This window comes from Acinonyx jubatus, chromosome E3 (assembly GCF_027475565.1).
Source record: "Acinonyx jubatus isolate Ajub_Pintada_27869175 chromosome E3, VMU_Ajub_asm_v1.0, whole genome shotgun sequence".
In the NCBI taxonomy this organism is placed as follows: Eukaryota; Metazoa; Chordata; class Mammalia; order Carnivora; family Felidae; genus Acinonyx; species Acinonyx jubatus.
In genome coordinates this window covers 30,223,748-30,235,382 of record NC_069398.1, presented here as the reverse complement: position 1 = coordinate 30,235,382, position 11,635 = coordinate 30,223,748, and the positions used below count along the sequence as shown (strand labels likewise).

Sequence of the window (11,635 nt, the reverse complement as noted above, 5' to 3'; positions counted from 1 at the left end):
TTTTATGATTCTACTTACATGAAGTACCTAGAATAGGCAGGTTCACAGAGACCAAGTAGGACAGGTGTCGGGGGAAGGAGGAGCAGCAGTTACTGGTTAGTGGGTCTAGGTTCTAGTTTGGGAGGATGAAAAAGTTTGGGTACATTGGCAGTGATACAATATTGTGAATGTTTTAATGCCACCGAGGTAGACCTTAACCAGTGGATACACTGACAGATACTACGTGTATCTTACCACAATAAAAATATCTAAAAAAGAAAAAAATGCAAACCAACAAACATGACCAGCATGTGAGGAACCAGTCAACAGCTTCAAAAATTTCTCGATCCCTCAAGTTTCTGCTTTTGGTAGAGCACTTTCAACTGCCTGCCGTGTTTTTTCAGTTCCTTCTACAATTCTGAAGTCTGTCCTTTTTCCCTAGAAGGTCCTTGTCAGTATTTCAAGCCATTGACTTTCTTTTCTGCGGGACTGGAGAGAAAAAAAAGGAATCTCATCTCCACACCAAAGTATCAGACGCCAAAAAAATGTAAAGTCGTGAGTTTATTGCATATGTAACAAAATGAACCTGACCTCCTGGGTCCAGCCTGCTGTACAATCACTGTTTGTTTTGTGTTTCCAGCTGGTTCCATAACCACATTAAATAGAACTAGTATTTCTTTAAATACTTTTGATTTTGACATAAAACGGAACATTAGTGTACAATTTTCACAAAATAAATCAGCAATAAAAACAGTGGGAAGAATAACAAGGATAGCAGCAATACTTAAAAACAAGACATTACAAAATAAATTAAAAAATACATTATAAAGTGGTTGAGAAACAAAAATAAACAAATTTTAAAAATTCATACTATGTTTCGGGAAGGCTGCCGTGCGGCACGCGCCTGGCTGCGGACAGGGCCGGGGGGATGGGGCGGGTTCTCTGCGGAAGGCCACTCCTGACAGCTCAGGGTGGAGGACCCCCTCACCTGACTTGGGACCACGCGGCCGAGCAAGCTCGGGGAGCACGGGACTCCTGGCGGGCAGAGTCTCCCCTCAGGGAGAGCTGCCCTGACTGTGTCCCCCAAGCAGCCCCTTTGTTTCTCCTTCCTACAGCGCTGGCAGAGCGGTGGTTTGCTGCATCCCTGAGGGTCGGCTGATGACCGCTGGTGAGGGCAAGCCTGCAAGTCGGGCCCCTGAAGCATCCGGGCCAAGGGGTGGGAAGGGGACGGCGGGGGCGGGGGGTGTTGGGGATCACCAAGGGCCACAAACGAGAGCTCGTGGGAACAGGGTCCCCGTGGACCCAAAGTGGAGTCATCGGGAGCTTTTCCCCACTGTCTGCCACACTGCTCTTTCCGTGGTTCAAAAGGCCTAATCCAAGGTTCTAGAAGTGCGATGCTACTGACGGGCCTGTCTGGCGAGAGTAAACCAGGGTTCTGGAAAGTTCTGCTCTTTCAGGCCCCACTGTCACACACAGCTGACAAGGACGACTGATGAGGGAGGAAAGCCCCGCCTTAAGGCCGGTCCCGAGTGCTGGGCCCACGCCTGACACCCGCGGGCAGCATGGGGCTGGCAGGCACGGGTTCTAAGGACTGTTCCTCCCGACAGCAGGAAGATCGTCTTACAGGAGCCACGTGCCACAGTCCCGCTAGACCCTTGTCTCCCCGCTCATTCCTGCAGCTCTGGGCCAAACCACAGGAACAGTCCGTGGTTCCCCCACTCGGTCTGGATGTGCCCTCAGCTCTCTGTGGAGGTCTCCTCCTCACACTGGGGGGTTGAGGTGCACCTTCGAGAGGAGGCCTCTGTGGGGGAAGGGCCATAGCCGACATTTCCTTACTCTCGCAGAGGAAGGTTAAGAGGGAGGACTAGAGAGTCAGGGGGAGCCAGCTTCTAGAACGCCCTCTGAAGGACGATGGTAAACGAGCGAGACTCGGGGTAAGCCTGACCGGGGCAAGGCAGAACTTATGACAGTCCAAGCCCATGATACGGCCTGGACTTCCTGAACGGATTTAATCTCTCCTCTGCAGCAGTCACACTTGACATCCTCTCTACCCTGGCACCTCCTCCGTAAATGGCCAGACGCGCGCTCTCTCACAGCTCTTGGAACCCACAGCCGCTAGCCCACGGCCCACCGAACCAGGTGAACTTCTTGTTCCGAGGGAGGGTCTATCTCCCAGGGGTTCCCGAGCTCCCGCACGGCAGCCACAGAATGCTTCCGGGCAAGCCAAAGAACCACACGGCAAGACCCACAAGGGTGAGCTCGCCTCCAAACTCACCTAGCTCCGGAGGTATCGGTGACAAAAAGAGTCACCCGAAAGCCTTCCAGACCCACCTCAGACCCGCAGCTGGATCCCAACGCTTAACTCCAAAACCAACGGCAAACTTCCGACAGTGAAATGTCTTCCTGATGAATTACCCCGCATGTGCCCCCCCACCCCCCCACCAAACAAAACAACAGCAAAAAAACCAAACAGGACGATTGGCTGCTGCCCTTCACGGAAGTTCATCGCAAATCAAACCACCTTGTTCAAATACTGTTGAACTTCTGTGCAAATTGGAAAATGGTGTTGGAAACTCAGGGTCCAGGCTTGCTTTGGCCTTGCTCGTCACGTGAGGACGTCTGGGCGAGCAAACTGAGTAGTAGCGATTGTTCGCGTCTCCACCCGACACTTGGGAAACGAGCAGAATGAGCCAGGGTGAAGGGTCCCCTCCACCGACAGGTTTGCATTCGTGCCCTACTCTTCGTAAAACCGTAACTCAGGGTGGATTTAAGTCAGTGGGGTGGCCCGTTCCCTCTCTCTCTGTGAGGCTACTTTGCACCAAGCCAGCAGCTACAACAGCAGAATTCTGTTAGTTCAGCTCTTAGCAACTTCCGCACAACACTTGGTTAGTATTCAAGTGACCCAGCCGATCCTCCTCGACATACAGGTGGTGGGGGAGCCGCAGCCCGGGACTGGCTGCATGGATCTGAGGCTGGTTTGGTGTGTTCTTTTATAAGCTCTGTTATGTGGTATTTTCACTGGAAAAATATCTCAAGCTAGACAGATAATGTGGCAAAAGGGACTCTTAAAAGGAAGATCATTTTTCTCTATGCAAAACAAGTTTTTTCAGCCAGGATCCCCTTAAAAATACCCCAGGCCTCCAGCAAAAGCTGCCCCAGTTCCTTTACTTTTCCAAAAGGGAAGCAGATTTTGGATGCAAGCTTCCTGCTGGGGCAGAATTCCAATGGACAATATGGTTATTTTTCAGTTAGAAATTAATCTGCTTCCCAGAGCAGGCTGCTAGGGTGTGACTGGAATTTGAACTGCAGAACTTGAAAAGGGACCTCAGGACTGTCTGGAGACAGAAGAGCTACCGGTTACAAACCCTCAGTAAGCCAAGCTCAGTTCCAGAACTTGTGGGTCGATCCTCCTATAAAGACCACAGGGCAGTGAGCCTATCACCAACCATGTGGGTTACAGTCGCTGCAGGGTATCCTGTGTGACCGAAGCCAAATGCTAAACCTGGCTGCATTTTATTGGATGGGTGATGGAGGGGGGGGGGGGGGGGGGCGGGGATCACTGTCAGAAAGGAGGAAAATATGGGTGGGAGCCACCAACCAAAGTCCCCCCACCCCCCTCGCTCCCCCAATGAAAAGGAGGGGAGAAAACCCTTTCCCTCGGGTCATCTAGGGTTCCCGGGCCTCAGCCAGCTTTGCAGGAGGCGCACAGAAAGCTTGCTTTTGGTCTGGTGGTCGTGAGCTAGAATCTGTTGCCTTTGGTTGCTCTCTTCACTCCACGGCAAACCCGCAAGTCTCCTCCACAGCCGTCAGCAGCTTCTCGTAGAGCTTCTCGTACGACTCGTAAGGTGGAATGTCGATCCGATTAAAGCTGAAAGAGGACAAAAGAGCGACAGAGTCACTGCTGGGGCCATCTGGACCTAGGCCCTGGTCCAGGCGGGAGCAGAGCATTCAGGGCCTCGAGCTAGCAGCGTGTGAGTATACAGGCGGATGGGACCAAGCATCTCATCGCCCAGCTGGGGTGGGGGGTACAGGCAAGTTTTCCACTCCCCCCTGGTGCTTTTCTGTTTCGAAAGCAAAGATTTTTCATGGAACACAGAACAAAATAAGTTCTAAGATCTTGAAAGCCAAAATTAAACCGATTACTATGTCCTGGTTATATCAGGACAAAGATCCTTCCTGATGCAGTGGTGGTTGTCTTGTTCACATGTGGACCCCCGTAATCCAGACTGGCCGACTGTCGGATCACCACTGACAATCCACTGCCTGTCTGTCTAATCCTCCATGACTTGACCTGAGACCAAATGGGGCAGTCTGGGATGTTTCCTGCAGAAACAAACTATTCTCTGATAGGAGGAGATAAATCAACATTTCGCTGGAGAAATTCTAGTGTTGTATTAAAAAAAAAAAAAGAAAGAAAGAAAAGGCATCCTTTAAGAAGGATATTCTCTCCTAATAAGTCAAAACATACAAAATTCTGACCGAGATAGTGACCTACTGAATTACTAGCAGTCAAGCAGTTAAGGATGGTTTTTGTCAAGAAAGAACTGGGCTAAACCGTGTGATAGTTTTTTTCTTAAAGTTGGGACTTCAGCATCTGAGGACAGTTCTCACATCCGTTTTATTCTAAACTTTCAACTATGAAAGGGCAGAGTCCTAGGGAAGAAAGCAGCTGCCGTGGGTCAACACAATGCTGTGTCTGTAACGGCCACGCGGGGCTGGCTGGGCGCCACAGCCTTGGTAGGGCCTTGGCCATGTAAGCACTTGAACCCACACCCCTGGGTTCCCAATCAGGAAGCTTCTGTTGCAGTGTTACACATCTCGATGGCAAAGAACTGGCTCTCGCGAACTGGACACGCTGGTCTTTTTGATACGTGGTTTCTGAGACAAAGCGTACGTGACTTGATCTTTAAACCGCAAGGGAAAATCATCTGCTACAGGTATGAGTGATGTTAAATTTAGGAAAGTTAAGAAGTTTTCAATGTGCAAGATGCATCCATCACCAAGTTCCAAGAAGGAAAACACAGGAAGCAAAGACTGGGAACTCCGGATTGAAAATGACAACTCCCCCGCAGGGAGGTACGTGTGTGCACACGCGAGGCCCCAGCAAAGGCAAGGCTGGAGCTGCCGAGTGCCAGCCGCCGTTAATCACATCTCACGACAAAACTGGTTTCACGAAAGAGACTTCTGATAACCCTCATGTGACACACGGCCAAGCACTCATCCCACCTGACACTGGTTCCACGGCCAGTTGTCCTGGGGCGCAGGTAAAGGAAGCACGGGGAGTCACGCGCGGGGTGGCAGGCACAGGGACAGGCTCCCCGCGATGCCACCGCGAGGTCCTTACCAGGTGTGGGCCTTCGGAAGGTTGTCTGTATTGGCGTCGATCAGGTGGATGGTGAAGAGCCGGGGCCCTGCCGCGCCTGTAGAACCTTACGAGACAACATTCTAGTTAATGCACTTCAGAGGCGGGGCCCGGGCCCCACTGCCAACCACACCCTCGGCCCGATGCCCGGGCAGGTCGTCCTGGTGGACGGTCGTGGGCTTCACACGGCGGCATAGCCTGCACCTGGGTTAGGACACGCTGACCGTCCAGCGACCTATCCCAGCCATTCTAGAAAATCGCAGGGGCAGAGACGCGTGAGAGCTCTCCTCCTGGACCCTGGCCGTGGGCCCACTCAAGTGGGGATATTTGAAGGACAAAATCCTTAAATCACCAGTGACGGTCTTTCTTTTTTTTAAACAAGATGTTTAGCAAGTGGGCCCGCCCCTGGCAGAGGACAGCAGGGTTATGACAAAAGCACGATACACAGTCATGAATCCCCCAGGCGGAGGGACGGTGGGAAAAGAAAAAGACACAAACACCTAGGACAACAGCCCAGGGGGATGGAAGTAGCTTCTGTCACTCAAAGAAGTCCTTCAAATCTGGAAAAGTCTACAGGGAATGTTCCCTACATGAAATACACCTGCTATCTCTAGGAACATGCAAAGGTCCATCTGCTACATTTTAACATACTAACATTCTTCACCTTTTTCCTTCTGGCTCTCAGGGTTATCAAAAATCTGGATATCAGGTTTTTTATCAGCATCGGAAGGGACCAGAGAGGGGATGGGTACCTACACCAGACAGCGGAGCCTCTCAAACAGTGCCTCTGCATAGAGGAGGAAACCGAGGCTCAGGAAGGACCCCTGGAGCTCATGACCAACACGGCAGCAGGAGACTCCATCTCCTGGCGCTCAGGCCGGGCCGCTCTCACCTCAGGGCTGCAGTGAGACGGCTGCTACCAGAAGACTCAGGAACGAATCCATGGTGCACTTTAGAACCTCTAATTTCTTTCCCCAAAGACTTGCTGCTATTTGTACCCTCCCTCTGTCCCCCAGTTCTGTAGGGGTGGGGGAGGGACCGGCTCCATGGGGTCCTTCTTCGCTCAGGTCTCGCCCAACTCAGCCCTGGGCGGGCACCAGGCTGGCCAGCACCCGCCACAGCTGCGCGCCCCAGATGACACCCCGCCTGCTGGGCACGTGGCCTGCAGGGACACCGAGAAAGGTGGGTTTGACAGGAAGCTTGGCTTTGTTTTGCTGAGATTCTCACCCCCTTTGTGTCTATAGGTATCTCCTCTCAGCTTGGGCAGAGGCTAGCACCCCCGGAGCACTGGGGGGCCGGCAGAGAGAATGGCAACAAGAGGGCCCCCGGGGGTGGGGGCGGCCGCGGCCGCCAGGCGAGCACCTCCACGCCCCCAGCGTTCGCTACGAGAAAACACAGGCCGCGCCACTTCCTAGGAGACATTTCAGGAAAACACCACCACGGCGGTCCAGCTCTTCCCGCCGTGGCCGGGCAGGGGACATGCCTGGCGGAGACGCGTGGGGCCAGGAGCCCCGCCTCCACATCAGTCACCTTGCAAAGCCTTGAAGCCTTGGAGAGGGACCCGAGTGGACCCGGTCACAAACTGCAGCAGTCTGGCCCTCCTCTCCTCATCGAAGGTCTCCACAGCCTGCCAGAACCAGCGGACAATGTTGCTGTCGGCCACACAGTGCTTCAGCCGAGTGTTGGACTTCCAGTCGCTCACGTCGATCTTATCCAGGCCGCCTATGATCAGCTGCAAAGGCGTTTAGAGGCAAGTTATTTCTCAGATGTACAGACCGGGTCATGGCAGCCTCCCAGGTTCCCAGCGTCTGAAAGGAGGGAATTCATGGCGTCCGAATAAACTAGCCAGAGACTCAGACAAGCGGAGAGGGAGACGGGCCCACGCTCCCAACAGCGCCTTTTCTTACAACCAGGTCTGCTCTCCTCATCTGCGAGGAGTCAGTACCAAAGGGCCGACCGGCGAGACTGAAGGGGCTGACTGTAAAACGGGGCCACCTCCCCGGGACCCCAGGGGCCATCACAGCAGGGCTGGGAGGGGAGTGGTGTGCGAGTTTCTGCACCGGGTGGGAGGCCCACCCGGAGCTGCTGCCCGCCCACGGAGGCGCCTCGCCGCGGCAGAAAGACAAGGATTTCAAAGCCGTGAGCCACTTGGCACGGACGTGGGTAAGGGATGAATGAGTCTCTGTGTTCACACACGCAAAGTGGGACACGAGAAGACAATAACACTTTGTGCGGAGTCTAATAATAGCTAGAACAGAAACACAAAGTTGACGTGGTGGGAGAATCTGGTTGGTTATATGCGAGAGAATTTCCTCGATCCGAGGTAAATACGTGGGAGGGGTTTGGAAACCGCCACGGCTGGAGATCTTGAACATGAGGATAAGCCACAGGACACCCCGAACAATGTCCGGAGAATGATCTGGACTCGTTGCCGCCAAGCAGACACCTGTCCTTGTCATAAACAGGCTCAGACGCCCTCGACACCCCGCTCGCTCTAGGCCTGTTAGTCGGGAGCCCCGACAAACCCCCGGCCTTGCCGCGGGGACAGACAAGCCTCATTCTGCAGGCAGGTTGTAAAACAAGAAAACACCGATCTCATTTGCGCCCTTTAATGCCTCCTTGGCTCGGCCCGGTGAGCACGTACCTCCAGTTCCTTCTGGTCAAACGGCTTCAGTAAGTGTTGAGGAATGAGTTCATTAAACCCCTTCTGAAGAGCCAAGAACTGGGCTTCAATCCCCCGCATGAACCTCCAATTTACATACAACCTGAGAAACAAATTCACAAGTTGGAGGCAGCATCAAGTGGTTCATGAAAAAAAAAAAGTTCTCTCCACAGAAGGTTCTGACATCTGAACCTGGCACCCTGCCTGCCGGGCCTCCCCTTGGGGCGGGAGGAGGGGGCGGAGGTGGGGGCAGATGGGACGAAACCCCCACCGGCTGACGTTGCCTAGCCTCAGTATCAGATTAAAAATAAGTCAGCACAGGCCCTTACACATGCTGATGCTTCGCTAAAAATAGCTGTAGGAATTAACCTGACCTGTTAGAGCAAGTGCCATAACTGAAAAGTAGACCTGAAAATGACACACAGGATACCGTGAGAACACGCGCCAGTCTGGCAGCCTCCGCACGCGGACACGCCCGCATGCTTCCAATTCCCCAGTGCGAGCGACTGGCCGTTTATTTGCCTGAAGAGGTAGGCGCCTGGGCGGCTCAGCTGGTTAAGGGTCCGACTCTTGATCTCAGCTCAGGACACGATCTTATGGTTTGTGGGATCGAGCCCCACGTCAGACTCTGCACTGACAGCACGGAGCCTGCTTGGGATTCTGTCTCTTCTCGCTCTGCCTGACCCCTGTCTGCTGTCTATCTCAAAATAAACATTAAAGAAAAAAAGAAGAGAAAACAAACTACTATGGAGTAGACTTCCGCGAGACTGATCTCAAGGAAACTTCTAGGCTTCTATTCTATTCTGCGTTCACCACCTTCACACCCAGAATTGGGAGGTCACCTGCAATCCCTTCCCCAGCTTGGGCTCTGGAGTCATTATCCTCCCTTCAACGGGCCGGCTCTGGTGGCACTAGGGGCACCTCTGTGCACAGCCCCCACCACTGAACCCGACCGTGGCTGAAAGTCTGTTCTGTTCCTGGGATTCTGGTCACAGGTGCCGGCAGGGAAGGGAAGCCTCAAACAGCCAAGGAACCTCGACAACCTAAATGTGAACCCAGCCTTGCCCAGATGGTCCTAGGCACCTGGATGTCCCCGCTGGCAACCTCCAAGATTCCCCAGAACATTACCGGACATATTCTTTCTTGTTGTCCTCTGTGACAGGAACGTTGCGGCCATTGGGTTTCAGTTCATGCTGAAGAATCCTCCCGAAAGCATTGTGTTCCACACAGAAAGTGTGGTCTAGCACAGGGGTGATATCGTTCTCTCTGTTGAAGTTAAGACACGAGATGGATATCAGACCTCTGCCAGCATGCAGCAGCGAACAGAACCTTAGACGGAACGTTCCGGGAGAAAGACGGCACTTCCTGTCTGTCACCCCAGAGGTGCAGGAGGGGGAAGAGGAAAACCTAGGGCCCAGAGCACGTGTGAGGGCAGGGGTGCGGGTACTGAAGGGGTACCACAGCTCCACTCTGCATGTGCCCAGACTCCGGGCTCCCTCATTCACAGGGAGGTGATGGTAGCTCTCTCGTTCTGAGATTTTATGAGACACGGTGGCCTGACTGCCTTGTAAACTGAGTCTCCGAACAGAAGGATTCACGAAAAGGAAACGGGGTCAAAGGAAAAGCAACCTGCAGAAGACACACCTAGAAAACACTCGCAACCCCTCCTTTAAGACAGCCATTCCAAATGCATCCATTCAAACAAAGTAGCACTTGGAAGTTCAAGTGGATTCCTCCGCCCCCCGCATTTGCTGAGAGGCAAGCAGAGTAAACGATTTTGTACAGGATGGAGGCCCTAACCCCCCCAGACTACCCATTTCCAACCGGGGCATGTGAAGTGAGGCCGACCAGCGCTTGGGGTGCAGCTGGCTCCAGCTCCCCCTCTCGCTCTCCCCCTGCAGAGCCTGGATCTCTCCCTCCTGTGAAATCGGCTCATTCACAAGGACCCGCAACCCCCGCGGTTACCACGTGACTGTGCCGACAGCTTCCAAGAGAGTTCTAGGATAATTCTAAAACAAAGTCGACTAAATATAGTTTTTCCTGATACTTTCTCTTACTATCAAATACTCTGCCACTAATTTTGTGTTGGGTGCTTTCCCTCTCGAGATTCACTGGAGAGTCCAAAACAAAACCCGCCACCCACCTATCAGGCCTGGGGATTAATTTTGTGGCCAGACCTTAATAATTTGAGGAAGAAATTAGTCTATGAAAGTGAAACTGGCCAAACGTCGTGAAGGAAGAAAGTCAACTGAGTGTTTCTTGTTAAATCCATTTTTATGTTTTTGGCTGTAAAAACAGCATTTTCTTTACTTCTCTTCCCCTGACTTCACACCCATCCCTCGAAAACATTCACATGCACGCACACATGCACACAAAACAATTGTATTTGGTGGACAGTAAGATGGGTGAGGCATTTTCCATTAACTGAACAGTGAGTCGGTACTTACAGAATCCACACTAAGCTCTTATGGAGTTCTGGGTCCACCGACTCCAAATCAGAGAGCTGGATGGGTTTCCCCAGTAGCTGCTTATAGAAGGGAACCGTGAAGCCCCCGTTTATGTAGTGTCCGTGGAATACGGCGAGACCCATGATCCGACCCACAAAATGGAAATAAGACAGATGGTCCTGTAGGGGGCACCAGAGAACACATTTATTAGGAAAATGACCAGCCAGGGTGGATACCTTGTCCTTTCTCCAAGCTTCTTGGGAGACCTGTCCCATGGGCAACCCAACACTGACTCAGTTGCTCACAGGTTGTGCTCACGATCAAAGGAAAGAAGGCTAGTTAGGTAGTCAAAATTCAGAGCATGCGTTTTGTATAGATCATCTGAACATTTTACATGCCCTTCGTTCAAACATGTCCTCAGAACTGCTACATCATCTGTGGTACTCAGCCTAAAAGGAAAATGCAGAACTCTTTGCTCAAAAATTATTAAGAATTTCAACATGGCAGCCACGGAGAATCAAACCAACACAGGCGCTTCTAAGTGCCAGGCGCCCAGGTAGCCGGCCCCCCGTTTTCCCCACTTCACTACAAACAGAGCAGGGGGCAATTCTCCCTGAGTCCCAGGAGAAAGCAGAAGAGAAGAAAATCCAAAGGAAATAAAAAACCAAAGAGGAACATAGAGGAAAATAATGGACAACCCAAGTAACAGAATCATTCTAAAACCAGAGCTGTTCTGGTTTTTAACTGGGGAACCTCACATCTCTGCTTTCCAGGTGGAATTATAAGCAGAATTAATGAAAACCCCATTTCCATTTCCTGCTCTACCTTTCAGTGTCTATTTGCCAGAGACTGAGTAAGTCCACAATGGATAAACCAAGGACTGACACTGGACCTGGAAATCTAGTTAAAGAACTTTCCAATTCGCCCTCTCTTTATTCATGGGTACTTACGGGGTTGATCGAAGAATCCGGGTTGATTTGCAACATGTAAATGTTGTCCGTAGAATACTGGAAGAGTCCATAATACGGATTCAACATTTCATGGCACAATAAATAGAGCCACTCCCTAGGAACAACAAAATGACAACCATTTTATATGTGTGAAAATGTCCAGTTTAGGTCTTATCAAAAGGACTGACTCCCTGGGTCCTAGAAGGCCACACTGCGGGATAACCAGGCCCTGAGA

General features: G+C 52.0%; 1 protein-coding gene across 6 annotated transcripts in view; it reads right to left on the bottom strand.

Moving 5' to 3' along the window:
• Positions 1–521: 521 nt before the first annotated feature.
• Positions 522–11,635, bottom strand: part of SMURF1 (SMAD specific E3 ubiquitin protein ligase 1) — a 108,434-nt gene continuing 97,320 nt past the window's right edge. For 5 of the 6 annotated variants that reach the window (XM_053213521.1, XM_053213522.1, XM_053213523.1 and 2 more), the window contains 7 exons: positions 11,401–11,515; positions 10,451–10,629; positions 9,132–9,269; positions 7,986–8,106; positions 6,872–7,073; positions 5,324–5,408; positions 522–3,847 (listed from right to left, as the gene is read on the bottom strand). In XM_053213521.1, the coding sequence (XP_053069496.1) occupies positions 3,748–3,847; positions 5,324–5,408; positions 6,872–7,073; positions 7,986–8,106; positions 9,132–9,269; positions 10,451–10,629; positions 11,401–11,515 (940 nt within the window). In that variant the 3' untranslated portion in view covers positions 522–3,747. The remainder of the gene's footprint in view (positions 3,848–5,323; positions 5,409–6,871; positions 7,074–7,985; positions 8,107–9,131; positions 9,270–10,450; positions 10,630–11,400; positions 11,516–11,635) is intronic. The other variant, XM_053213520.1, reaches the window with a different exon arrangement.